Source organism: Pseudoliparis swirei, chromosome 5 (assembly GCF_029220125.1).
Source record: "Pseudoliparis swirei isolate HS2019 ecotype Mariana Trench chromosome 5, NWPU_hadal_v1, whole genome shotgun sequence".
NCBI lineage: Eukaryota > Metazoa > Chordata > Actinopteri > Perciformes > Liparidae > Pseudoliparis > Pseudoliparis swirei.
The window spans coordinates 14,235,713-14,263,176 of NC_079392.1; the positions used below are offsets into that span (position 1 = coordinate 14,235,713).

The 27,464-nt window shown below is 44.2% G+C and overlaps 1 protein-coding gene across 6 annotated transcripts in view; it reads right to left on the minus strand.

Moving 5' to 3' along the window:
* Positions 1-27,464, minus strand: part of szt2 (SZT2 subunit of KICSTOR complex) — a 95,240-nt gene that overhangs the window by 38,779 nt on the left and 28,997 nt on the right. For all 6 annotated transcript variants that reach the window (XM_056414259.1, XM_056414260.1, XM_056414258.1 and 3 more), the window contains 18 exons: positions 27,019-27,093; positions 26,437-26,575; positions 25,833-25,962; positions 25,556-25,676; positions 25,317-25,469; positions 24,610-24,712; positions 22,894-23,008; positions 22,485-22,572; positions 13,097-13,215; positions 12,746-12,910; positions 10,427-10,511; positions 7,701-7,874; positions 5,622-5,813; positions 4,852-5,051; positions 3,092-3,258; positions 2,462-2,559; positions 2,199-2,331; positions 815-945 (listed from right to left, as the gene is read on the minus strand). In XM_056414259.1, coding sequence (XP_056270234.1) covers positions 815-945; positions 2,199-2,331; positions 2,462-2,559; positions 3,092-3,258; positions 4,852-5,051; positions 5,622-5,813; positions 7,701-7,874; positions 10,427-10,511; positions 12,746-12,910; positions 13,097-13,215; positions 22,485-22,572; positions 22,894-23,008; positions 24,610-24,712; positions 25,317-25,469; positions 25,556-25,676; positions 25,833-25,962; positions 26,437-26,575; positions 27,019-27,093 — 2,388 coding nt within the window. The remainder of the gene's footprint in view (positions 1-814; positions 946-2,198; positions 2,332-2,461; positions 2,560-3,091; positions 3,259-4,851; positions 5,052-5,621; positions 5,814-7,700; positions 7,875-10,426; positions 10,512-12,745; positions 12,911-13,096; positions 13,216-22,484; positions 22,573-22,893; positions 23,009-24,609; positions 24,713-25,316; positions 25,470-25,555; positions 25,677-25,832; positions 25,963-26,436; positions 26,576-27,018; positions 27,094-27,464) is intronic.

Sequence of the window (27,464 nt, forward strand, 5' to 3'; positions counted from 1 at the left end):
CCTCATTCTGTCTTCTTTATCAATTCCAACTGCTGTCGCCTCAACGACTGCACGGTATTGGAGATAGATTGTTTCTGTTCTCTTATTAGAGTAATTACTTTTAATTTGAAGTCTGAAGCCACGATATCCATCTTTGCAACAGTTATTTTATCTCACAGAACAGATGAGTTGCCTCGATTGGTCAATCTCTTTGTGTTAACGTCTGACTTTGGGGAATCCCGACTGACCGTTTAAAACAAGAGTCGCACAATAACACAAACAAACGAACTAACCGAGTGGATTAGAAACTCGTCTCTTCTGTGAGGTAAGATGACCAGTTGTGTTATTGGAGTCTAACAGCTTCGATCCAAACCCAGAATAAGATTTTGGTTTGGAGCAGGGAGCAGTCACAAACATGCCTCCAGAAACTCCAGGGAATCCGTGCTATTCGTGTGTCCCTCGTCTGGTCTCGCGACTTTTGTGTGTGTGTGTGTGTGTGAGAGCTTCATGTCACCCAAGTATAAGACTTGTGCCAACCAAGTAAAGAGAGAAAAAGAGAAAGTCTGGACTGCCTCCACTAACAAATAGTTAGAAGAAAAAGAGTTTGTGATGAGCTTACAGGTCAGCCACAATCTTTCAGAGGCATCTCTATATTTAAATGTTTGAATCCACAGCCGGAATTAAATCTTCTGCCACTATCGCATCGCCCAACTCTTTTTGTGTTAAGAGAACGACTGCTGTGGTTACAGCTCAAATTAGCATTTCTTTCTCCAGGACCTGCGTGTTTTATTTGCTTGGTTTCGTTTTGTCTGTGAAGTTTCATGAATTCCCTTACCTTGCTCTGTGCTGCAGTGCCACTGATGGAAGTTGCGGCCAATGAGAATGAAGCTCCTCGTGGCGTCTGGAGGCTGGCTGAGGTTGTGGGCGAGAGGTAATGGGACAAATATGTCTCCAGATGCAGGGCAGCTAAAAGAAACATGGACAGACGGATGATTAAAATCTCTGTGACAAATGTGTGTGAGAATGTGTATGAATGAAGAGGCGTCAGGTGACGACACTCAGTATCCCCTTTGTCTCCTGATGTGAAATGTTCTTTTCTCTTCTGCAATGCACTGTGGAGGACTGTACACAGACCACCAGTAGGAGTCACTAGTGCAACAATAGGAACCCGATCCCTCTCTGGCCTCCCACCGGGCGAGCGCTCGTGGATGTTGGCACCAACAACAAGGTGGAGGAACTACCGACAACAAGCGGGCGTCTCAGCCCCGCCGTCAACAAATCGTGATGCGATCCACCTTTCTTTAGCGTTTGTCTTTCTGGCAGGGGAATGAAGTCACGCTGACCTCCTGTTGTCTTGTTCAATGAGTTTGTGCCAAAAGAAAAATGTCACAGTAAAAATCTCAAGTTATTATCCAGTCTGTGGGAACAGAAATAAAAACTACCAGCTTGTGTTTATTTGAGATGAGTCACCCGTGAAGGTAAAGTACGACCATAAGTCTCCCCTTTTCTTGTCGTATAAAATACTAAATACAGAAAGGAACTTAAATCTTCTACAGACGTGACTTCCCATGACAATTCGCTCAGCTTATTTAAGGGAAGACAAACACAAATATTTCCTGAAGGCAGTCTATGCAACTAGGCACCACAATAATAAAATCATAATAAATAATTCAGAAAAAGTTGGAGGCAAAGCAGACGTCATGCCATTTGACAAGAAAGCCCCGATAGCTGATGGAAGTGTACCGTGAAGCACAGCTCTAGGACAGCGTATGATCTCATTTTGCTTTATGTTTTACTCGTTTTATTTCTAGTCAAGGGTTTAAATATGGAAGCATTTGTTTGATTGTATGTTTATGAATTCATTATGGACTGCGATAGTCATTAGTATTTCCATTCATGTTGTCTTTCCCATCAATCCAAAGATACACTTAATGGCTTCGACTATAGATGAGCATTGACTAAATATATTGTAATCAAGCTTTGATATAGTGTTTGATTTCCATTAAAACCACATACATTTTTAGATTAGAGGATATGATTTCCATTTAGTTTCATATTTATTCTGATTATAATCTCCCCAAGATCTTACTCATTGTCGGTCTTTTGGTTAATTTTGTCAATCTTGTCATTTGTAAGTGCCTTCATCATTTCAAGTGTTAATTGCAAAAATCAAAGTTATTCGCTTTGCTTTCTTCCACATAGCAGCGCTAACGACTCACGTTGTCTTTTTGAAGGCCTTCACTGTCGTGTCGCTGGCCAGAGAACTGACCAAATTGACGATCTCCGCCAGGATGGACGGCAGCAGGAAGTGCGAAGCCATTTCCGCCGTGCACTGCTGAATGGAGGGGCAGCCTGTTATCAGAGAAACGGAGAGAGAGAAAAAGAGAGAGAGACACTTTAGCTCGCTGAATACACAACCTCTCATCGTCAGATGATGTGGTTCCCAGTGTGGCAGAAAATACGAGACTCAAATAGCACTTACCAAGTTTAGCCATGAAAGTGATCCACGGCTGGCAGGTGAGCTGGTAGACGGGGTGCAGAGTGCCCGCGCCTCCCTCCTCCAGCTGAGACACCTGCCTCCTACACAGCCACAACCACAGATACTGCATCAGGGCGGTTTTTACAGGTGTGGAACTCCACATGGCTTAGAAAGCTGATTGGTCGCTCGCAATGACAGGCGCTGGTATTTTGGGCTTTCACAAATCAATTTTAGGATGCTGCTCACTGCTGACCCATGTGTTCTGCTACAGCTTTCAGATCTGCTGTATGAAGGACATCTCCTGCTCTTCCTTTTGAGAAGAATGTTCCCCCCCCACCCCTCTTGCTCTGTTTTTGGTCTCCACCACACCTGTCTCTTTAGCTGCTAAATGCTCCACTATGTTCACCAGCTAATCTCTACATGTGTCTGTCTGCAGTCTGAGAGATGTAGTGTGTCAATTAAACATGTACCGGTACACTGCCCCGCCCACTCTTGGAGACTTGGAGGTCAAAGTAGGAAAGATCTCTTTTATCTTTCAATAATACAAAACAACAATAATTTGTCCATGGCTTTTGACTTTTTCTAGTCAAATCTTTGCACTTTTAACTTTCAATGCAGTGACATTAACCCCACCTCTGGGCCTGCTCCAGCTCCACAGCCATGGCTTTCTCCTGGCTCCATTGCTGCTTCACGGTCTCCGTCTTGTGTCTCCGTCTTGCTACTCGGCCCTCCTCTCCCTTTTCCTGCACTATGTCGTCGGTTGTCTTCGGGCTCCCAAGCTCCGAGGAATCTGGCTTACTCTGCGAGGAACCAAAAGGAAAACCTTTAAGGCGCGGAGACCCATCACAATAAACAAGGCTCCGTCTGAGGACCTACAGCGCTGCACTGGCTCATATGCAGTCATAGGGTATAGGCAGATGATTCCAGTGGCCTATTTAAAGACCTTCACTGACTTATAACAATACTCTAAACTTTAGTATAAAACTCTAAAAGGTGTTTTGAGAGCAGGGCTCCAGACTAACTTTTTTTAGAGGAGCAACAGTAACTAAAAAAAAATAAAATTTTACAGAAAAATTTAAAATTTAGGCTATAAATCGACTTGCAAAGTTTTAGTTTACTGTATTACTGATAAATACTTTGACAATATAATCTTACAATTGTGCCCTGCCTGCCTTCTGCAACTGCAAAATTCAAGACAGAGAAACTCTTCAGAAGTTACTTTATTGAGTTTACATATTTTAAAAAAACATATTGAGCATGTGCATGTTGTCATGATGTTGCCAATCAAAAAATTATTGGTTTCTAGAGCTGCACCCGACAGGGTTTTGGTGCGATCGATCACATCACACTCAATCAGTATGATCCGGATCATACCTCGATCCGATCATCATGGTGATTGATGTCATTTGATTGATTGTGTAGCATTATTGCATTGGAGGACTATGGAGGAAATATATATATAAACTTATACAAACATTAAATAAATTATAATTTTTTTAATTTCTTTAGGACTTTAGGCTAAATCTCAAAAACGATCTATAAAGATAAAAAATCAGTTCATTGTTTACTTTTTTATTTATGTTGAAAAATCGATGTATTATTTTGAAAAACGGTTGAATGGTTCTTTCCGTTCTTTCTAACTTACTTCTTAAAAATGTTATGTTGTCCCCCTTTCCTTAACTTTATCGAAACAAACCTCGCGCGCTCCTGATCCCGATAACATCAGTCTATAGGGGTCGGGCAGACATGTGATGTGAGAGTGACCTGGTCTGACGACGTGATTCGGGAACGGGGACGAGGAACGCTGCCTCTGGTCTCCGATCCTCTCACTCTCTCCGCCCTTGCGCGCGCGGTGCGCCTTTTCAGCCCCCCCCCCCCCCCCCACTCACACAGGCAGCAGGCCAGCTCGTTTTTTCTTCTTCTCTTCTTAATGTCGGTTAATGTCATTTAGCAAACCAGTCATTCAGGCTATTGGCTAGAGGTACACTATAGTGGCTGAAAAAAATATTTAATAAAAACAAAAAAAAAAAAAAATAAAAAAAAAAAAATGCGCTGTCGGAGTTGTTCGCGCAAACGCAAAAAAATTTAAAATTTACTTACACTTTGCGCACAAATGGAGCCCTGTTTGAGAGTATGGCAGAATGGGAAATTAGCCTTGGACAGGCAAAGAGCTGCACACTCACTCACAGATGCACGCAGAAAACTGATGACATGATCCTCGTGGCGGTGATAATACTATGATGAAGCAGGTTGTTTAAGTTAATTACGACAGTAAGCAAAGGCAAATAACTCATAGTTTAACTATATAATATTAACCCAGTTATACATTGTGGTAATGGTAATGTAGCCAGGCTAAACACAGATGAAAGCCTTCAACCTTTGGAGGAACTGACCAGTATGTCCCAGAAGCTGCGGCGGGTGCTCTTGCTGGTGGGTGTAGTGGACTCGGGCGTGGTGGTCCCTGTAATGGGGGGGCTCCCTACAGCCTGGGTTAAGGTGATGGGAGCGGGGCTGGTCTTAAAAACCCGCGAGCCACTGCGCTGCCTGGGGCTGTCCTTCCCTTCTTTCCCCTCGGCCAGAGGAGTCGCCCGTCCTGAAGACACAATTTAAAATGCAGAACACGTAATCAAGCAGCTAAAGACAATGGTTAGTTATAGCGAGTTTGTAAAGCTAGGGGCTTTATCAACACTGATGTGTTGATAAGTTTACAAACGTTGAAGAAAAGGTTTCTCTTTGTCGTTTGAGTCAGTTTGAACTACTAAACCTGGTCCCCACAAAGTTGAAGGGTTTCAGGTCAGGCTCGGGTCGCATTGATGAGTAAAGTTGTGGGTTTGTTTCATTTCAGAAACTATTTTTAAAGACTTTTCTTCCTTTCTTTACTAGACTGTACAGAAAAGTAGCAGAATACTGGAGCTCTGTGTCTCGCCCTGGTATAAATAAATATTGTAATCCATTCATTCCCGAGGCTGCCCAGAAAAGTGTTTTACAAGACCCTCACATACTTTATAGTTTAACTTCACATATCTTTGTCCAGCAGCGCTTCGGGGACAGACTGATGTAAATGTGTGGTAGCGTACCGAGTCACGTTACATTGGAGAGTTCTGGTGTCCATGCTCTGCAGTTTGGCTGCACTTGACGAGCAGGTAGAGCAAGATGACCTCACCTTTGGCCTCTTCTCTCTGAGCTTTGCTTGCCGGGCAGAGCGCCCCCACGCAGAGAGGGTTTGGCAAGAATCTCAGCTCCATGACGACGTCGCAGAGAGCGTGGCGCAGCGCCCCCCGCAGTTTGTCGCTCAGCTGCAAGGGGCTGACGTTGCCCTGCTCCCAGATGTCAAACCGCACATACAGCTGTGGCTCTGTTGGAAGACAAGCAGACACAATCCTGTTGACTCAGCTCATAATAAAGGGGGACCGGCAGCGATATGAAAGCAGCAAAGTTCATAGGAAATGAGGTCTCAATAGTGGTTCAGCAGCCCTGAGGCTCTCCACCTTGGCATTCAGTCTGTGGTGAAATGTGTCTATTTGTCTATTTCTACATGCTATAATTGGGGGGGGGGGTTGTGTGTCACTCTCACAAACACGACTCGTCCCCTTCAATTGTACGGACTGAGAAACAAGATATTATGAGTGAACATCCTTCATGAGATCTGGCACCAACCATTGTGCTCCTGCTTTCAGTCTTCTGCTACTTCCTTTCTTCTTTCAGCAACACCTTTCATCAAAGCATTTAATAGCACAGATGGGGGAATGTACTAGGAGTGTGATGTTTTAATTCATCAAACCAACCTTTTAAGTGTGGCTTTATTGTTTATGCTCAAAACAGCTGGAGTCTAATTTGACACTTCTCTCCTGTTGCAACACCAACAACAGAGCACGGCTTAAGAAACACAATCATATTAAAAAGCTCAAAAAACCATCCTTTAAATCTGATTTATGGCCCTGTGTCAGTGACAAATTTGGCCTCCAGGAACAGAAATATCTTCATATCACAGAGCCGTTTCATTTACCAGGAAGATTTACTCGTTCAATTTAAGGAGGCAATTAATATTCAGACTTTAAATTTAATAGCCGGACTGTTATCATAACGTAGCTTGACGTTTATGACTGCAATTAATCCATTTTTAAATTAGTGCAGTTTATACAATAAATTGACTCCCGTGACTCGCCGTAAATGTGTAAGATAATCAAACTGTAATTTTTAAGGGGGGAGTGCACTGATTACAGCCATCACATTCAGTTCACTAGTCCTGGCTAGCCCCACTCAACGTTGGAAAACTGTTATGTTGATTTGTTTTGCCAAGTCGGAGACTCTAAGCCTGAGGATGTGAATGTGCAGCTTAAACCTGGACATTTTACGACGCCACCTGGTCTCAAAAAGGTACTTTGAATGTTTTGTAGTCGGGTTGCATGAGGTTCTTATTCATATTCATATTCATGGTTGACCTTTTTTTTTTTTTATGGTCATAACTAGCATGTAAGGTCACATTGACCTTTGACCACAAATTTCTCATCAGTTCACTGTTAAGTTTAAGTGGACATTTGCGCCAAATTTGAAGAAAAAGCTCTGAACCAGGTTTTTCCAACGGAGTCTGGTGACTTTGGTGATAACCACGGTGCTTATTAAACCCTGCTGGAAATACAAAGGCCTGTGATCACATGTTACGACACCACACCGTCCTGTTGCAGTTTACATCCACGTCTGTCCAAAATGTCATCACATCAAAATGTCATGTTATCCTTTAGATACTTGTGAATAATTGACATTTTAATTCTTGTCCCTGTTGTCACCAACAGTTCTGCGTGGGAGCACTGTGCTGGTTGAACTGCGACAGAATTACTACAGAATGAACTGCTGACTCTCAACAGATCAAACAGATTCAGAAGATCCGCTGCCCTGTGCTTCACTAAGAAACCCGACTTGGTGAGCCCACCTCAGATACCACCCGACACCGTGTTGCTGAGCTACCTGGGAAAACGAGGGGAGGAATGTGGTTTTAGATAACGGTTAATGTGCCAAATTCCCAGAGTTAAAGAAAACATGCAGTCCTGAGTAAGAGACAGCATTCTGAAAAGAGTCTCGCTCAAGTCGTTCTGAAGTCCACGCATGATGACACGTTACCGGATAAACGGGGTAGCGAACAGGACCTGTAGCTCCCCAATAGTCACATTTCAGAACAGGACTTTTTCCCAGATTGAGCAAAAGATTAATAACAAGGTTTAACTTCTCTGGAGTATACCTATACCTGAGATGATGTCAACGGAGTCGGCTTTACCCACGGTGGTCAGCTCATCGAAATGGTCTGGATAAAGGGGGATAGTGCAGTTCTCTGACCTCTGCAGTGCAGCACCGTCCTGAGGCGCAACCTGAAGGGGACGACCGCGGGCGTCCACGAACGAGAGGGCGATGCAGGCGATACCTGAAAGAGCAGAGGACTTTGTTCAAACGGCCAAACTAGTACAGAACCTTACAAACTGAAACGAAGTCGTCCCAACGAGCTGCAGTGACAAATCCGTTATCCAAACCGCCTCAAAAGGGAAGCAATTTTCAATCGCCTCCGGGTCATCCGTATAACTGGAAAATATAATACTTGGTTTTAATTGGTGTCTGTCGCCTTATCCTTTGTTTTGTCCCAGCAGCATATATTAAATATGAGAACGGTAACAGTGAAATTGAAAGTCTTCCATTTCCTTCTGATGCTTCAGTTCCTCATCACTTCAGCATCTCTGCTTGTGTGAGTGAGTACTGATGGATGTGTTGACATGGTTCTGGGTATTTTTGCATACAAGGAGTCAGCTGCACCATGCATGCAGCCGGTGGGTGTCTTGGAGAGACAGGAGACACATCTGCATTAACATGCCACAAAGGAGAAGTGTTGACACTAGTTTAACAATAATCATGTTCTTTTACTATTAACAGCACAATGGCCACATCATTTTATCCATTCACAATAAGAGGGAAGATGTCCTGTTACACCGATAAACACCCGAGCAGCGAGCCGGCTCCTCTTGTCTCCAACATCACTGATGCTCAGGACGTCCCATACCAGTTTGTAATCTTTGCAGTCAGGATGCTTTCTATTCTTTTCTGTCATTACATTTTATATGAAACATTTGAAATACAGCCAGTTATAATCTTTCTTATGTGAGGACCATGTCAGGTTGTTTGTGGTACTTCCTGCTACAGTAGGGATCTCCAGGGCCACATTTGACCACGATGACACACACACAAGGTGAAAACAACCCGGCGAGGCCGTCGCAGCTGGTGATTAGCTGACAGGAAGAGGTTATAGTTACTTCACACGCTGGGCAGGGATCAGGTAGCATCATACGACTTGAGCACTTTGTTCCACAGCTGCTTAAACAAATGAGACGGATTCAGAGCTCCTCCGCACAGCAATTAAAAAGTAGTTAGACAGCTAAGTTGGATGAGTGCCGGAGCCCTCAGTGTTTCGGAGTTGAAAGGTACAAGTCATTTTAAAAAAGGACTTAAGGTGAGGATCGCAGTACTCTGAAGTCAGAAACCAAACAGTTTTTAACACAAATCGAAAAACACTGGAACCTGTATCTACAACATTGTTCCAAGTGTCCACAAGTGTTAGCATCGACTCAGATGAGTCAATCATGGCGGCCTTGTGTTGCTGAGAAACTCAGTATGTAAAGTTTTTTACAGGATATGGTTACTTCAAAAGGTTTATTTTGGCCAACATGTAGAATAAGATGTCTTTGATGAAAGATCCCAATTTTAAGCTTCAGGTTCAAGGACCGTCAACAAAGTGGAAATCTGGCGATAAACGATGTACTATTGGCAATTGTTTGAAGAAAACATGCTTTTCAATCCCGCCGACGGGTTTCGGGGTTCAGTGGGTTTAGTTGTCAGCTGATCTGTGTTTGTTAATCCAATTCAAAGCAGTAACAACACTTACATCCGGTTTCAAACTTAAATATGACCCTAACTGGGATTTACAGAGGAAATAATCAATTACCATGACAGTACTACTCACAATAGACAGTCAGACTCCTCTGCCTAATACGTATTGACTGCGAACCAAACTTCTATATTCAGCATAAGCAACAGTGTGATTTTATACAGCACCTTTGCTGTTTGTGCCTAATGTACAAAGCTACTTCAGCCGGCCCACCCAGGATAGCGTGTTCCACAAATGAAAAATGTAGCGCCATGATTAGGAGCCAAATGTTAAGTTGAAATGGCAATGAGCGATAGCAGATTAGTAATTGTAAATGAAGGGTTTTAATTCGGTAAACTCGTCATTTACATCATTAATTATTGGCCCTTTTGGTGGTAGCTGTTGAAGGATGGCGGAGTCGTGTATTCTCTGTGCACAGCGACGTGTTCACACTGTTCAGGGAAACAGAGCGAGTTCTAGCAGCAGCTCTCACTGACTGAGGTACATGGAGCAGGAGACAAAACAGAGGGCTCAGCTCAACTCTTATTCTTGATTTGCATAAAAGCAAACCATGAGAGTGGTGCTGTTAACAGGAAGTCATCCACACAAGGATGAATACAAACTGCACTGGCCAATAACGCCTATAGAGAGATGTGTTATGTGTCCGGTGAAAGCCTGTAAAATGAGGGTTTGGTGTGCAGAGGAGAAACAAAGAGGAATCCACCTTTAAAAAATACAAAATAATTATTGCGCTGATATTCATCAAAAATCAATTACTAACAAACAGAAGTAATTTCAGTTGTGACATTTGCACCATATTAAATAAATAATCATTAATCATCCTGTTTTTTTGCCACCAGTGAATTGACCATATTTGGAAAACGGAGAGAAGTAAAGTTATTTTCTCATACTTCTAGACAACCAAACTTCTATTCCCTCTCCTGAACCAAGTGGTCAGGAGAGGGAATGCAGGGTTAAGACACCATAACATTGGCTTCACTTTTCAGAACCCCCCCCCCCCCCCCCCCACACACACACACACAGAGCTGGGGGAATGTGATTACCTTTTCCTCCCGTCCCCTGGCCTCCAGGTTTATTGTAGAGGTAGATATCACCATCAGCCAAGTCACTGTTCGAATGAAAGTAGTGCTGCAGACAGAAGAGGAGAGCAAATCAGGCCCTGGAAGCTCAAACCACACAAGTCCGCATGTATTTCATACATCACATTGAGACTTGTCAAAGATTATTTTAGTCTTTGCTACAGTTTTGCAGAGCTGGGAGCCTCCCATATTTAGGATTTATTCATTCTAAATGCAGATCACGTTGAACAGAGCTGTTCTTAGTGCCCTTGCATATGTCAAACAGCTATCTATCAGGGCAGGGAGGCATTTTTATTCGCAAACAGCAATTACTTATTTTTACAAGTCAAAGAAGTTTGGGGACTTAAAAAAAGCCGGACTGTTGGCTTAGTTTTTTTTATGATATATATCTTTCCACTGCTGCTCAGACATTTAGAGTGCAGCTCGAGGGGTTCTAGGGTTAGTGAGCTAGAGATATCATTAGATGGCTGCTGAAATATGTTCTTCCTTTTCCTTCGCTCCTAACTCTTGGAACTTACATATAGGTGCATGCCTGATGCTTAGGTAGGGTAGCTATAATGCATATTAAACCCCAAATATGAGTGTTTGTGTATGGGTACAAATATCATATCATATTAATTAGCTCCAGAAGTGTAGGTTTATTTGTGAAATTGGGAGTTTTTCCCTGATCCGATGTGAGGTTTTGGGACAGGGATGTTCTATATGTACAGATTGTAAAGCACTCAGAGACAAATTCGTAATTTGTGAAATTGGGCTATACAAATAAACTGAATTGAAACTGAATTGAAATACAGAGCCAGGCTAGCTGTTTCCCTCCGCTTCCAGTCTTTATGCTAGCCAACTCATCCCTGGTGTTAGCACCAAAGTTGACACACATGAGTGTTCCTCTCGTTATAGAAGAGTGAAAAGCAAATTGACGGCAATGTCCAACTGATTCCCTCTGGTCACACCACTCCACTTTGGAGAGGTTGGACATGTAAATCGGCGCTGTTGCCCAAAGGCTAATGTAGCCTGTCAGCGCAATCTACTTTTACGTAACCCTGCTCTCCACTAAAGGGTCATGGTTTGTTATATAAACAGTTCCATAACACAGGATAGCTCAAACATGTGGAATATTGTTCTGAATAAGTGAAAACGTTAACTAGCTCACTGCTAGTGAAAAAGTTAGCTTAAATATATAGCGCACAGTTTACCGTCACAGAGGAGAAAAGACACCGGAAACTATTCACATTTAAAAAACTGGAATCAGATCATTCTGACTTTTCTTTTTCTTAAAAAATGTAAATAGTTGCCGTGTAGCAGCTCTACTAGCGAGCATGTCGGCTGGCTAATGTGCAAATAATGAGCTCTTCACCTTTGGTAGTTTGATAACTAGTGTGTCTTGACTAAGTCACAAAGCTTTTAGCCCCAAGTATTTTGCGACAGTGTATGAATAATATTTGTTTCCATTATTTCCTGTAAGATAAATAATGGCCTAAATAATGGGTCATTCTGATCCATGGTTCTTTTTTGTACATGCCAAAGGTTTAGTCAAACAAAAGGTAAATGGGAATGTTTTGACCGACACTGTTCACATCAATCTCAGTTTCTAGAGAAACTGGATACTTCCAGCTTCAACTTTGACCTGCTGTATTTAATGTAGTTGCACATACACAGCTGTCCTGTGCAGTGCGGGCTTATTACCATCACATTGTGTGAGTTAACTTTCTTATTTGACCTTCAAATAAAGTAATTTTTACAATTTGGCTGTTGTTTTTTCTTCTTTTTTTCTTTTCCCTCCCAATTATCTGACTGCTTGTGTTTCTTGCCCTGTCAGACTTTGTTGTAGCGATGGTGCTGAACATGTTCCCGGATCGCAGCAATTACCTCGCTATTGCATTAGAAAGCCCTCTGAGCAGACAGAAACTATGTAAAAGAAGCTACAACATATGACCTCAGTATTAATGAAGCAGAACTTTCCAAAGATGTTGGCCTTCGTCTGTAACTCAAAGAAAGGTTTGATATCTAGCCTTTTTATATTTTCCAGGCACTCCAGGACAAATAGAAAGATGCAGAAAAGATACACTTTTCCTTATTATTGGGGAAATTCAATTTTCATTCATTACTACACACATAAACCAGAAAGAATAAACACACATGGACCAATAGACATGAAGCGATGTCAGAGCAAAGGGGCTGCTACACGTGTCTGGTGGCCTGCTCAGCTGCACCTCATCAGTTAAGAGCATTAACATAGCATATTACACTATTAGGTTAATAATACTAAGTCGACCTGGGTTGTACCTTGAAGTGGTGCGCCGTGTTGCTGTCAGTGTACTTGGGTACATGCAGGAAGATGAGGAGGTTCTGCCTGAGGTAGTGCGCCACAGCGGGGAGCCAAGGGAGGCAGTACCGGGGGAGGCCGAAAGTCATCACCTCAGTGGCTGGAGATCCAGAGGGCTGGATGAACTGAGCAGACAACATTGTGTAATGGCTTTCATCCAAATACATTGTACTCTCTGGTTGCCACAGTGGGAATATAAACTCATACTTCTGGGAGTGTACACAGAACTACAGGGAAGCCACCAAAAACAAGAAGGTGTTTTTCTGGTGTTTTAATTTATTTCTACAAAAATGAGACCACGAGCAATTTACCTCCACATCGGCCGGTGTCAACTTGCAGTTCCTGACCAGCATGACAGTGATGATGTCCAAGGTGGTCTCATCCAGGCGCTTACGCAGCACCTTGAGCAGCTCGTCTGTGATCTCTGGACCTGAGAAAATAAAGTGGATAAACATCGCTGTATCATCCACAGAAATACACAAACGTTACGGCGAAAATGGCCACGAAATGGAATCTGGCCACATCATAACAGGTGGTCTGCATTCAAGGATGGGGCGGTTTGAAAATCTAAGAAAACTTTTTTGCTGCAAACTTTCTGCATCACAACAGACCCATGAAAAGGAAATAAGCACCAAAGGTGTTATTCCATCAGCCAAACCTAAAACCTAAAAAACAACCTAAAAACCCAGCAAGAGTTGCTAACTCCTTTATAATGAAAGTAGGCAGCAGCACTGGCTCCAAAAGCTGCTAAATCTAGCATGAAGGTCGCCAAGTCAGCAACACCGGCAGCACGACCCTCCAGGCCTCCCTCCAAAGCCAAGCCCCCAACATGATCATTACCAACGTCAACAATGAACATGACTAGTGTTTGTTCTCACAGCTGATAAGACAACAGCTTGTGGAAGAATCCGGTGACAAGCATTGAATGGGTAGACGGGAAGGTAGACGGGCAGGTAGACAAGCATTGAATGGGTAGACGGACAGGTAGACGGACAGGTAGACGGACAGGTAGACGGACAGGTAGACGGACAGGTAGACGGACAGGTAGACGGGCAGGTAGACGGACAGGTAGACGGACAGGTAGACGGACAGGTAGACGGGCAGGTAGACGGACAGGTAGACGGACAGGTAGACGGACAGGTAGACGGGCAGGTAGACGGACAGGTAGACGGGCAGGTAGACGGACAGGTAGACGGACAGGTAGACGGACAGGTAGACGGACAGGTAGACGGACAGGTAGACGGACAGGTAGACGAACAGGTAGACACGCAGGTAGACGGACAGGTAGACGGACAGGTAGACACGCAGGTAGACGGACAGGTAGACGGACAGGTAGACGGGGACAGGTAGACGGACAGGTAGACGAACAGGTAGACGGACAGGTAGACGGACAGGTAGACGGACAGGTAGACGGACAGGTAGACACGCAGGTAGACGGACAGGTAGACGAACAGGTAGACGAACAGGTAGACACGCAGGTAGACGGACAGGTAGACGGACAGGTAGACGAACAGGTAGACACGCAGGTAGACGGACAGGTAGACGAACAGGTAGACACGCAGGTAGACGGACAGGTAGACGGACAGGTAGACGAACAGGTAGACGAACAGGTAGACGAACAGGTAGACGAACAGGTAGACACGCAGGTAGACGGACAGGTAGACGGACAGGTAGACACGCAGGTAGACGGACAGGTAAACGAACAGGTAGACGAACAGGTAGACACGCAGGTAGACGGGAAGGTAGACGAACAGGTAGACACGCAGGTAGACGAACAGGTAGACACGCAGGTAGACGGACAGGTAGACGGACAGGTAGACACGCAGGTAGACGGGCAGGTAGACGAATAGGTAGACACGCAGGTAGACGGGCAGGTAGACGAACAGGTAGACACGCAGGTAGACACGCAGGTAGACGGACAGGTAAACGAACAGGTAGACATGCAGGTAGACACGCAGGTAGACGAACAGGTAGACGAACAGGTAGACACGCAGGTAGACGAACAGGTAGACACGCAGGTAGACGGACAGGTAGACGGACAGGTAGACACGCAGGTAGACGGGCAGGTAGACGAATAGGTAGACACGCAGGTAGACGGGCAGGTAGACAAACAGGTAGACACGCAGGTAGACACGCAGGTAGACGAACAGGTAGACGAACAGGTAGACACGCAGGTAGACGGACAGGTAGACGAACAGGTAGACGGACAGGTAGACGGACAGGTAGACGAACAGGTAGACACGCAGGTAGACGAACAGGTAGACGGACAGGTAGACGAACAGGTAGACGAACAGGTAGATGAACAGGTAGACACGCAGGTAGACGGGCAGGTAGACGAATAGGTAGACACGCAGGTAGACGGGCAGGTAGACACGCAGGTAGACGAACAGGTAGACGAACAGGTAGACACGCAGGTAGACGAACAGGTAGACACGCAGGTAGACGAACAGGTAGACGAACAGGTAGACACGCAGGTAGACGAACAGGTAGACACGCAGGTAGATGGACAGGTAGACGAACAGGTAGACACGCAGGTAGACGAACAGGTAGACACGCAGGTAGATGGACAGGTAGACGGGCAGGTAGACGGACAGGTAGACAAGCAGTTAGACAGGCAGGTAGACGGACAGGTAGACGAACAGGTAGACACGCAGGTAGATGGACAGGTAGACGGACAGGTAGAGGAGCAGGTAGACAAGCAGTTAGACGGACAGGTAGACGGGCAGGTAGGTGAGCAGGTAGACGGGCAGGTAGACAAAAATATGCAATGTTAACCTCCTATTCATACATTATAGAGGACACTGTGCGTGTCATCAAGATGATGAAAGCAACAGGATCCGGAGAGACCTTCCATCTCGAGCGGCAGCAGTTGCTTCTCACCAAGCGTCAAAAGAAAGATGATGACGACTGACAACCACCAGTTGTCCAATCATAAGATAAAGAGGGTTAGAAAAAACTCTGCCGCTCCACCCACTGGACAGCGTCCCCTCTGAGCATCCACCGTGCCCACTTCAAACAGCACTAAGACTGAGAGCCGGTCACACCCAGGACTCAGAAGTATGGAGTCTAATCCAGGCCGACTGTCTCTTAGTTTTGGTTGATGGAGATGTGCTGCATCCAACAAGAACGCTCTCTGATCTCAGGTCAAATAATGACAGAAAGAAGTCAGGACCTTACATCAATGAGCAAAGGAGGAGTTTATAATAAATCATTTCATTTAACCTACCTATAGACTTCAATCACTTATTTTACCATTACAGTATTTGTGTGTCAGGATTATGTACTGTATACATACGTTATCATACGTGCACGAGCCAGTGGCATGACTAGACATCATTGTTGAATGTTCAATATGACGGGGGACATGGACGGTGATTTTAATGAGTTGTGTTTATCAGAAACTGCTGATGTAATCCCAGCCAGCACAACAGTGCCATCAAGGCCTCGACGGGAGGAACAGCAGCCTGCTCCAATTTATCTGAACAAAAGGGCAATTTAACTTAGTTTGGATAATATATTAGGAGCACAGCAGCATAAGGTAAATTGTCCAATCATATCGCTGAACTAAAACTGCACACACACACACACACACATATATATATATATATATATATTAGGGCTGTGAAACGATAAAAAAATTTAATCGGGTTAATCACAGGTTTCTGTGGATTAATCATGATTAATCACATATTACCGATATTCTCGGTATATTTTGTGAGAACATAGAGATTTATGACAAAAGACGGATATATACATTTATACATTCTTCTATACAATGGTGCTGCAACTCAGCAGTTATTTAGCAGTTTTCTTCCATATGGAACATTAATACATCTTCATCCTAAACAGAATGTTTAACCCTCCTGTTACCTTTCGGGTCAATTTGACCCCATTCAATGTTTAATGTCGGTGTTCTTTGGGGTCAATTTGACCCCAGGCTGTTTTTCACTGTGTCAAACATATAAGAAATATAAACTTTTTTATTTATTTAAAGGGCTATTTAGGTAGTCAACAAACAAACATAAAGTACCTCTCACTTAAACTTGGGAAGCAATATTAATTCTAATAATTTTCTGGAGGTTTTAATTGCTGGGGTCAAATTGACCCCGAGGGTAAAATATGTTAGTAAATGTAAAGGTAACAGGAGGGTTAAACAGAACATTTTTCTCTTGTTTGTCAACCATTAACTCCACCACGATACAATCTAAAGGCCTCTAGTCTTCCTCTAGCAGCTGCTGAGGCAAACTGACTGTGTGGGTTTTCTTCATGAACTGGGCCGTGATGAAAGGGACGGCGGGGACACCGCTGCAAAGCTGAAACCTCACCGACACGGACAGGTGGACAGATTGACAAGTGACTTTTTTGCTCGGTCCCGATGCGCGCGCACGGAGCTCTGCGGCGCACGAGACGGAGATCGATAAGTGTTTACGCAACGCGAAGAGACAGAGATGACATGCTGCTGTGGAGATACGATCAACAACAGACGTTTAGTTTAATAAAAGAACAAAGACGTGCTCTAGAGAACATGTCAGGGGCGGGCCAATCTTTTAATGTCATGCGATCTACGACACTACGACGCGATCGACTGGCAGGTCGCGATCGACGTGTTGAGACCCTGATCTACAGGAAGTAAAAGTCGTAACAAGGTTTCCGTAGGTGAACCTGCGGAAGGATCATTACCGATGAACAGACCGTCTGCATGAGAGCGGACAGAGTTCAGATTGAAGTGGTGTATTGGAAGCTCATTTTGCAAGTGACTTTCTTTCGTCCCGATGTGCGCGCACACACCGGCATCCGAGCTCTGCGGCGCGCGAGACGGAAATCGGAGTCGTGTTAACGCGACACAAGAGACGGAATGACATGCTGCTGGTTAGAGACGACCAACAACAGACGGATTGGAAGGTCATTCTGCGCATGCGTTAAATGCGGTAAAAAATTTAACTAGTTAAACCTGTAATTTAATTAACTGAGTTAACGCGTTATTTTTCACAGCACTAATATATATATATGTATATATATAACCATATCTAAATATACACATATATATATATCTATATATATATATATATACACACACACATCAGTAATCAATAATCCCTGACGTTCACATCTGGGAGCACGCAAAGCAGCTTGGTCATGATAATAATACTTAAAAGATATTTCTTCTGGAGCTTTGCAATACTGATTTTAATATGATTTAATTTCATCATGTCTGTTGGACCTAAGTGTTTTCCTCTTGGTTCATTTCTAAAAGGACTGAAAGGACGATAGATAAAAGATATCTTTGAATAATTACATCTAAAGCTGATCCTATTTGTCTTTGGGGGGGCTTCATTGTGTTGTTGGATGAATGGCCCGACAACTTGCTGTCAATCTTAAGAACTCCATCCATAGTACATGATCGCGATTGGTGTTTTATTCTCCAAGATTTGTGAATCATAAAGCTTTGTGTAAGGCCGATAAAATATTTTACATTTGTCTCAGTGAGAACACAAGCACACATAACGGTCGTGACTGGGACTAAAACATCCACAGTCTAGAGTAGTGACACAAAAGCCACACTCGCTGAGAAACCAAGTGCAGAGGAGAATGTTCACAAACCGGTCTCCAACATCGTGCCGTCGGTGCGGTGGAGCTGCATCAGTCCCGGCTCAAACCACTGAGGAGCTGCTTCAGGCATTCAATGCACCGACTGCCATCCAGCTCCAAAACGCCTCGTCCCAAAACACCACGAGCAACACGATTAGCCCAAAGGCATGGAGGGAGATATTGAGAACTGCTTTGCCATTCATGCGTGATCCGCCCTCGCTCGACTTCTCTCCGAGCTTAGAGAGCAATGTTTGTTCACAAATCATCCACAGATGGAGGGTGACGGTATAAATACCACTGTGAAATGTCAACTTGTGAATTAAGAGGGCCGTCCTGCAACCGCAGGGTTGTGGGTTCGATCCCCGCTCTCCCCATTAGTTGCAAGTCGAAGTGTCCTTGAGCAAGGCACTGAACCCCCAGCTGCTTCCCGGGCGCTTCACCGCAGCCCACTGCTCCTTAATAACTAAGGATGGGTTAAATGCAGAGAACTAATTTCCCCTTGGGGATTAATAAAAGTGTATATTCTAATCAAATGCAGAGCTACGCTAAGGATGGAAGTATTTCATCTTCACACAGCTGTTTCTGATCTACAGTAAGCTACTGCCAACACCCCGATTTCTGCCTCTGAGATTCATGAACACGCAAGCGGCTGTGAGACTGTCGTGCTTCAGACTGGAGGGTGGATGCTCACGGTCCTCATAACATGATAATGAGGCGTGCTAAGCCGCAAGTGGGAACAATAAGGAGGCAGATCAGATTATTGGGTTGGAATGATTAAGGGAATTCTCAGTGACCGTGTTAACTTGCTCATGTTTAGTATAGTGACTAACTATATCCCAACCAGAAACCGTGGATAAATGGCGATGTTCGCTGCACTCCAGACACCGCCTTTGACTCGGAATATGGCGGAATAAAAGAGCCGCCACGACCTCCGTAAGACCATCGGCTCTGCCAGCGGGAGTTCAGGAACAAGGTGGAGGAAAAGCTCAAGAGCCATGACGTGAGAGGTGTGGAAGGGCTACAGATAATCACGGACTTCAGAGGAGAACCAGCGGTGAAGAGAACTCTACCTCCTCCCAGGCGAGCTAAATACATTCTTTGCTCGGTTCGACGTGAACGGCAGCCCGCCAAGGCAGCGCCCGAGGAGACCAGCCTGCTGATCATCTCAGAGGCCGACGCGCAGAGCCTTCTGCCGGTGGACATCCGAAGGCAGCAGGTCCCACCACATCCCGGGCGCCCTCAGAGCATGTGCAGACCAGTTGGCAGGAGTCTTCGCAGACATCTTCAACCTCTCCCTGTCCCAGGCTGTTGTTCCTGAGAGCTTCAAGATGTCCACCATTGTGCCTGTCCCCAAACACCCCAAGGTAACCTGCCTGAATGACTGGAGACCCGTAGCCCTCACCTCGATTGTCAGTAAATGCTTGAGAGGTTGGTCAAGGACTTCATTTGTTCCATGTTGCCTGCCACGCTGGACCCATGGCAATTTGCATATCGTCAAAACAGATCCACCGACGACGCATTGCCATGGCACTTCACACCGCCTTTCCCACCTGGAGGGAGGAACTGTTGTGTGCGAATGCTGGTTGTGGACTACAGCTCAGCGTTCAACACTATTGTTCCCCAAGCTCGACACCAAGCTCAGAGGTCTAGGCCTGCACTCTACCATGTGCAGCTGGATACTGGACTTCCTGTCGGGCCGCCGCCAGGTGGTGAGGATGGGCAGTACCACCTCAGAGCCGCTGACCCTCAACACGGAGCCCCTCAGGGATGCGTGTTGAGCCCTCTCCTCTACTCCCTGTACACCCACGACTGCACGGCCATGCACAGCTCCAACGTCATCATCAAGTTTGCTGACGACACAACAGTGTTGGGGCTGATCACCCGGCGACGAGACAGCCTACAGGGAGGAGGTTGGATCACTGGTACAGTGGTGCCAGGAGAACAGCCTCGTCCTCAACGCCAAGAAGACCAAGGAGCTGATCGTGGACTACAGGAAGCGGAGAGGAGAGCACACCCCATCTCCATAGACGGAGTTGCAGTAGAGGGTCAGCAGCTTCAAGTTCCTCGGCGTGCACATCTCCGAGGACCTCACATGGACCACGCACACCACTCACGTGGTGAAAAGGGCCCAACAACGCCTGTATTTCCTTAGGCGACTGAGGAAATTCAACATGGCCCCCCGCATCCTCAGATCATTCTACACCAGTACCATCGAGAGTGTTCTGACAGGTTGCATCACCGTCTGGTACGGGAACTGCACCGCCCTGGAGCGTAGGGCACTACAGAGGGTGGTGCGGTCGGCACAGTACATCGTTGAGGTGAGCTTCCTCCATCCTGGACATATACACCATTCGGTGCGTGGCCAGGGCCAAACGGATGATGAAAGACAATAACCACCCCGGCCACAAACTGTTCACCCTTCTACCGTCAGGCAGGCGATACCGCAGTATCAAGTGTCGACAAACAGACTGAGGGACAGCTTCTTCAGTCAGGCCATCAGGCTGCTGAACAAGGACTGAGACCCTCATTAACACTACACACCAGAACATATTCTGTGAATATCTATGGCCATGGTGTATATTTTATTACATTGTTTTATATATATATATATATTGTATATATATATTGTATGTATATACATATATATATATATTGTCTCAAAAAAGTGTATATTTTATTACATTGTTTTATATATATATATTGTCATGATGTATATTCTATTACATTGTTTTATATATATATTGTTAATACTTTCTTCTTTTTGTGTGGATATTGTATAGTTTATTCTCATTCTTATTCTTTTTTTAGTCTGCTACTGCTGTCGGGTGTTTTGCACATAAGAATTTCACAAACCGATTATACTTGTATAAAAGGGGATGTGACAATAAAAACTTGAAACTTGAAACTTGAAACTTGAAACTAACGCTAACCCGTTTACCATGTTCACCAGGGTAGCAGGGATTTCTCTTCAGATAAACAGACAATATTACCTAAATTAACCTTTGGCAAAACAACTCATAATACCGATCGGTTGTCAGATATATAATTACAAATCTTCAGTATTTCAGACTGACGATACTCAGTTCAGCAGAGTAATGAGGGCACTTGTCAACATGTTACGTGGGTATCTCAATATATTAAAAGTTATTTGTTTGTCTGTCTAGCTCAGTTTGTTTGAATAATTCCCGTGTGTCCCAGAGTTGCAGTTATACACACGTTAGACAAAATACAGTTTGGATTAAACTAGCCTCAGTTTGTGACTAAAAAAGTTATTTATTGTTCTAATGGTCGACCTAAGACCCGCCTCTCAGCACAGCATTCTTAAATCTGGTTTTCCGGGGGTTGTAATAAATCAAACCCACGACAGGTAAGTGTGCAACATTTGACTTTGTGTTGCTCAAATCCCGAATCTCAACAAAAGACACCGGTGTCTAAAGGACGTATTGACAGGAAAGAGGCAGAGGAGAAAACAACAAGATCATCTGGGACAGTGCGGGCGGGGCATCAAGGTCATTGTGGCCGCACGGCAGACGATGTTCAGAGGGGCATCAGACCAGAGGTGAAATTCTTGCCATGGTTCCCACTGAGGGTCAAGATCCCATAGCACAAGTTTGGCTGCTATGTTAATGACACTTAACTCGAAATAGTTGTTGGTCTTGATTATTTTAGCCCTTTTTAACAGACTTGAACAATGCACCAATGAAAAGGTGACACCAAGGCTCGAGTACACAATAATCATCACAATCACTCAGCTGGTTCCAGAATCCTCGCCAGTCCCATTTAGTTTTTTTCTTAATATACACAGATGTGCAAGTTTTTTCTCCAGGAAACCCACCAAACTCAGTTCACCTTTTGGCCTTATGACCCAGAGACACGTGTGTAGAAAAGCCATGTTCTTAAGTAGCAGAGAACACCATAATAATCTATGTTCTTCTGACGCCTAAGAAAATACTCCTTTCTTCAATTTCTTCGACGCCAACTGGATGCCAGTAAGAAATCTCAGCTTTACCTTGGATTTGTTATTACCACAGTAGCATTTGATCATGAATCACTCTGGCTAATATTAGAAATGTAAATCATCATCAGCCATTGATATTTCCCAGCTCTTACCTGCATTTCCCACTCCATGCACCTGCAGCAGGATGTGTTTGTCTACTTGTCCAACTGGTCGTGAGCCATCCAGGGAAGACCTGGAGCCCTGAGGACAGAGACACCGATGATGCCAACAATATGGCAACCGCCCTGATCCAGATTGAGAATGTTATCAGAAACAAGTCAGTGAAGTCTCAAGTCATTAAGAACAAGTCAGTCAGTCAAGTTATTAAAGACAAGTCATCGTCAAGTTTCAACTGAATTGTTTAATTTAAAATTAAGCATATGTGTCTCTGTAATCATATCAGTTATTCATGCTTTTCAATATATATTAACATGAGGTGGAGTCTCCTCAGCTTTTTTCTTTCACGTCTCAAGTCTTAAATAAGTGTATTTGTCGTTGTGTGTACTGCATTTGTTCACTTACCATAAGTTCGTCAGAAATCAAGGGCTCTTGACTCCTAGCGAGCCCAATGGAGCGAGTCATGTGGAGGTTTCCGTCCACGTCGGAGTATTTCCCCGTCAGCGACGTTTCAGAGAGTCTGGAGATAGACACAAGCCACAGGTATGTCTGGATGGATGTCTCTGTGACAATACGCGAGTTACAGACATGTACTTATCATACTTTTAGAACAATCACATCTTCTGCCATTCATATCAAAAGTCACCCACGGACCATGCTATCCTTAAATCCCTCATCCTTCTTGTCCCTCAGCCACTCAAATAATGCATGTTTCCAAGAAAGTGTTGAAGATAAATAAATTGCAGCAACCAAACCGTAAAGGCTGATGATATCTTGCAAGACAAAGGAAGAATGACCCATCTGAAAACATGTCATGCTTGTCCAAGTGAAATGGTCAAATTGGGACAAAGCCCAGGTTCATGTGGGCTTTCATGAGCTTGGCCAGCTCAACAAATAACCCTGGACCTGTCAAATACAGCTTGAATGTTTGCCTCCAAGGCCACAGAGGGGCAGACGGACAATCTGAAGGGAACAGAAACTGGATTTTCACAGTAAAAAAAAAATTTACATTGAGAACAATATTAACGGGCAATATTACTTTCAATATATTATGTGCAATGTAATGTTGTATCATTTAGCAATATCCTAAAAAATATTACTCAATTTTAAGTCTTTTCTATTTTAGTGTATACAGTATTAGGCACTGGTGTTAGTGTTACTTATTTTACACTATAGTATTGGTTTAATTCTTCTAATTTTTGTTGCATTTTATTTTCCTATATTAACTCACACTTATCGCTATTATTTTTTGAACCGGTTTCTGTATTACTTCTTCTACATTTAATAATTATTAATACTCTATTGTTCATTTGTAGCATGTTTCTTCTTTTCGTCTATTGTAATATTTGATCAAATTCGAAAACAACAATTTCCTACTGGAATAATAAAGTTCTATCTTATATCTTGTCTTATCTAATTTAATTGAATTTGGCAAACAAAAATATAAAAATAAAAGTGGCAATATTTGAAAGCAGATGTGTGTACTGGAACACTTTACAATACTTGATTCAGAAAATGGTCAAAGTCCTAATATTAAAGTTAATAATCGCTGTCCATGTCGATTAGTTATGAACGTGATGTGTGCTGCAATTTGATGGCCTTCTGTTGTCAGCACATCAGCACTAAGGTCCAATATGGAGGAGAACAGCCTTAAAACATCCACAATTTACTGGAGCTGTTTAACGGCTGATGTTGCTTTCAGAAAAAACGCCATCTTCGCTGCGTGTTCCGATTACACGTCCCATCTTCGCTCTCTCGTGATAAATCTTTTTCATTCCGGTCTTGGGAAATGATTTGTGAACTGACGGGGAGGATACAGGAGTGTTCCCTCCAACCTCACCGTTAACAATGTGATGTGGAAGCTCCACCATCTGGCCCGGGGCCATCCAGAAATTATATTTGCTCGCAGGGCCGTGTTTGACGGCGGTTCAATTTCCTCTCTACCATATTGCTGTTTTAAGAACATTTTTATTTTTATTTCAGCAGACTGATGAAAAATGTTCCCGCAAAATAAACTTCGTCGTCGTGTGGCAACAGTAAACGTGAGCCTGAGCAGAGAAAGATTGAAATCCAGCGAGGAAATGATAACGCCCAGATTGAATTGTGATGAGAAAGTCTAACCTGAGGTAGTAGACTGACTTAGTTGTGCGCTCCTGGTACACAAACATGTTCTTTCTGTTGACCACACAGAAAGAGTTGAGCACTGAGCGCAGGGCCTGCATCGCTGCGACAGGGAGACAAGCACACAGATGCAGATTTAGCTAAATAAGCAATCCATTCATTTCAATAGATGAAAACAAAACATTGAGAACTAGTTTGATCGAGGGTGTTGTGGCTGAAAGCTGCTTGGAAATAACTTCTGGCACACGATTGCTGTAAAGAAACGTCAGAAACAATGACACACTAGTGTGCACAGTCCACCTGCCAGTTCCACTGCATGAGGTAAGTGCCTTGCACAAAGGCACAGTGGGTGTGGCTAATGTCCAACTCAAAGGTCATTTACTTCACTTTTCTTATGCACTTTATTTTACATGTTGTATAGTTTTCTAATGAATTGGACTGAAAAGGCGCCGCCTTGGGATCCAGTATCCTGGTCTTTATGAATGGGCCAGCACTAAAATCATCTATGAATAAATGCTGCTAGGTTTCCACCTCGTCTTGTTTCGCTTTCTCTGTTCATTTATTTTCCATGAACATATAATTATCAAAGATCAATATTTTTTTCTTCAGCCGCTCTACAAAGTGAAGACAATAACTGCAAAATACAAAACAAATCTACAACATGTTCCCTCAATATATAGGGGAACATGTTCGGATCTGCCACTCACCCCTGGACACGCCCATGTTGGGACCTATCTTGAGGCGGGGGTGGATGTGGATGACTGTGCTCCACACCACGTCGCAGGCAAAATGTCCGGGGATGAACTGCATGGTGGCTGCCAGGTAGTCTCTGGCCTGGTAGCTCTCCTCCGTGTTGTAGTCTGTGCCGTCAGGGGGAGATATGAGGGTATTGAGACAATCAAGGGTCTGATCGCCCTAAATGAAGTATCGGTATGTTCTGACTTACCGTCGGAGGTGTTGATCCGCTGCCTGTAGAGAGACTCGTTCTTCCAGATGTCTTCCTCGCTCTCAGCCACCAGCAGAGAGTTACACACATGGCTGTCGTGTAAATCCTGCAGCAGCATGCGCTGCACAGACAAAACACACAATGGTGTTACATTTGTACTTCATCACCTGCATCTTATATTGCGTTGCTGCTATCCCGATGCTCCTTTAACCACAGTCACAAAGGACTTCATGTCAAACAGTCTGTGGTGCAGTGTGCAGAGGGCTGCAGTACCGACCTGGTTGACTATTCTGCAGATTTCGCCAATCCTCCTGACCACCATCTGATGCAGGTCTTGGTATTCAGGAAGCTCCTCCTCCTTCTTCTCCAGCTCCTCAGCACTGACCTCTTTGCCTGCCGTTAAGCACCTGCAACAGACATGGATGGGATTCACAAACCAGCCGGACTCGAGCACGCGACAGTCCGTCCATGGAACTGTGTTTTAATAAAGCTACACACTCAGCGAAAAGGCATTTTCCTTTATATCTACATGTATATTATTTATTTTTACAATTTATGGTGAAAATGTGTATCTATAGTAAGGACAACACACAATTTGACTGATGTCATTAAAGCAGAACATTTCCTCATCTCACACTTTTATTTTGAACAAAATGTGTAACGACAAGCCCACAAAGTGCTGTTTTAAATGCCTTGTGTGGACGATACATCATCCCTCAATGTGTGTGTGTGTGTTGGTGTGAGCATACGTGTTTATGGGCCCTCTCCTCCTAAACTGCGGGCTTTCAAGGCTGAGGATTCCTCGTTTAACGCACCTCCGACGTTGAGCCCCTCAGCCACACAGTTTCGTACTATTCATCACAGTCTGAGGATTGTCTGACCTGGAATGGGAGTAGACCTTCACTCTGTCCTGGTGGATCTTGACAATCAGCCAGAAGTCGGGCATCAGAGGCGACTGGCACTCCTGTTCATCCAGGGTGGGGCTCTCACACTCGGAGTCGCTGCTGCCGCCATCGTAACCTTCAAACACACAACAGAGTCAAAGTGACGAAAAGGCAACGTTATGGGGTCATGGTGACATTGATCGGTTAGGTCATGCCGGTCACTATTGGACCGACGACAGGACCTACAGTATTTCTGCCTGTTATTCAGAAAATCTAATGATGTAGATTGTCCACAAGATGGAGCCGTTCATCCAAGTGAAATTTAGACTACTTACTAAATAGCTGAGCTGGTGAGCTCAAGATGCAAAAAAAGGTTTTAAACTATTTCGATTCAAAGCTGGACCAACTGAAATTAAAGCAAGAGGTAGCATGTTGAAGGTCGGGGTAACTTTCATGCTGTGGGTCTGTTTTGAAAATGTAAAACTAACAAGCTGGTGAGAAGTGACCACCTCCTTCTTCAGACCTCTCCTGACACGAGCCGTGACAGTCAGACACCATCTGTCTTGGTGCAGCACTTACCCTGCATGTCCGAGTCCAGGCTGCCCTGGCTGGAGACCACACTCTGGACTCGACTCGGCCGCATTCTGCCAAAGCCTGAGGACAGAGCACAGAGTCACAAACAAAGCACAGAGTTGAGATTAGCCAGATTATTCAGGCTCAGAGGAGGACACTGGAGACAAATGATTGTCGTCTCCTTCCCTGTCTCCTTCCTGTTGTTTGTGAAGGGTAAGATCATAGAAGCGGGCAATACCGCCCGACAGTCAGTTGTCACATTAGCTTCTGTAACGATGAAAGGATGCTATGTTATTGTATAAAATTGGGAACAGATTGGATCACAATTACTTTAAACACAGCACAGAAACTCTAAAAAGCTGCAGACAGAATCAATAACTAAATGTCTGATTGTAATCCTTCTGCCGGCAGCCTGACATGCAAATGTTCTTCAGCATTTAAGAGGTTCTGTC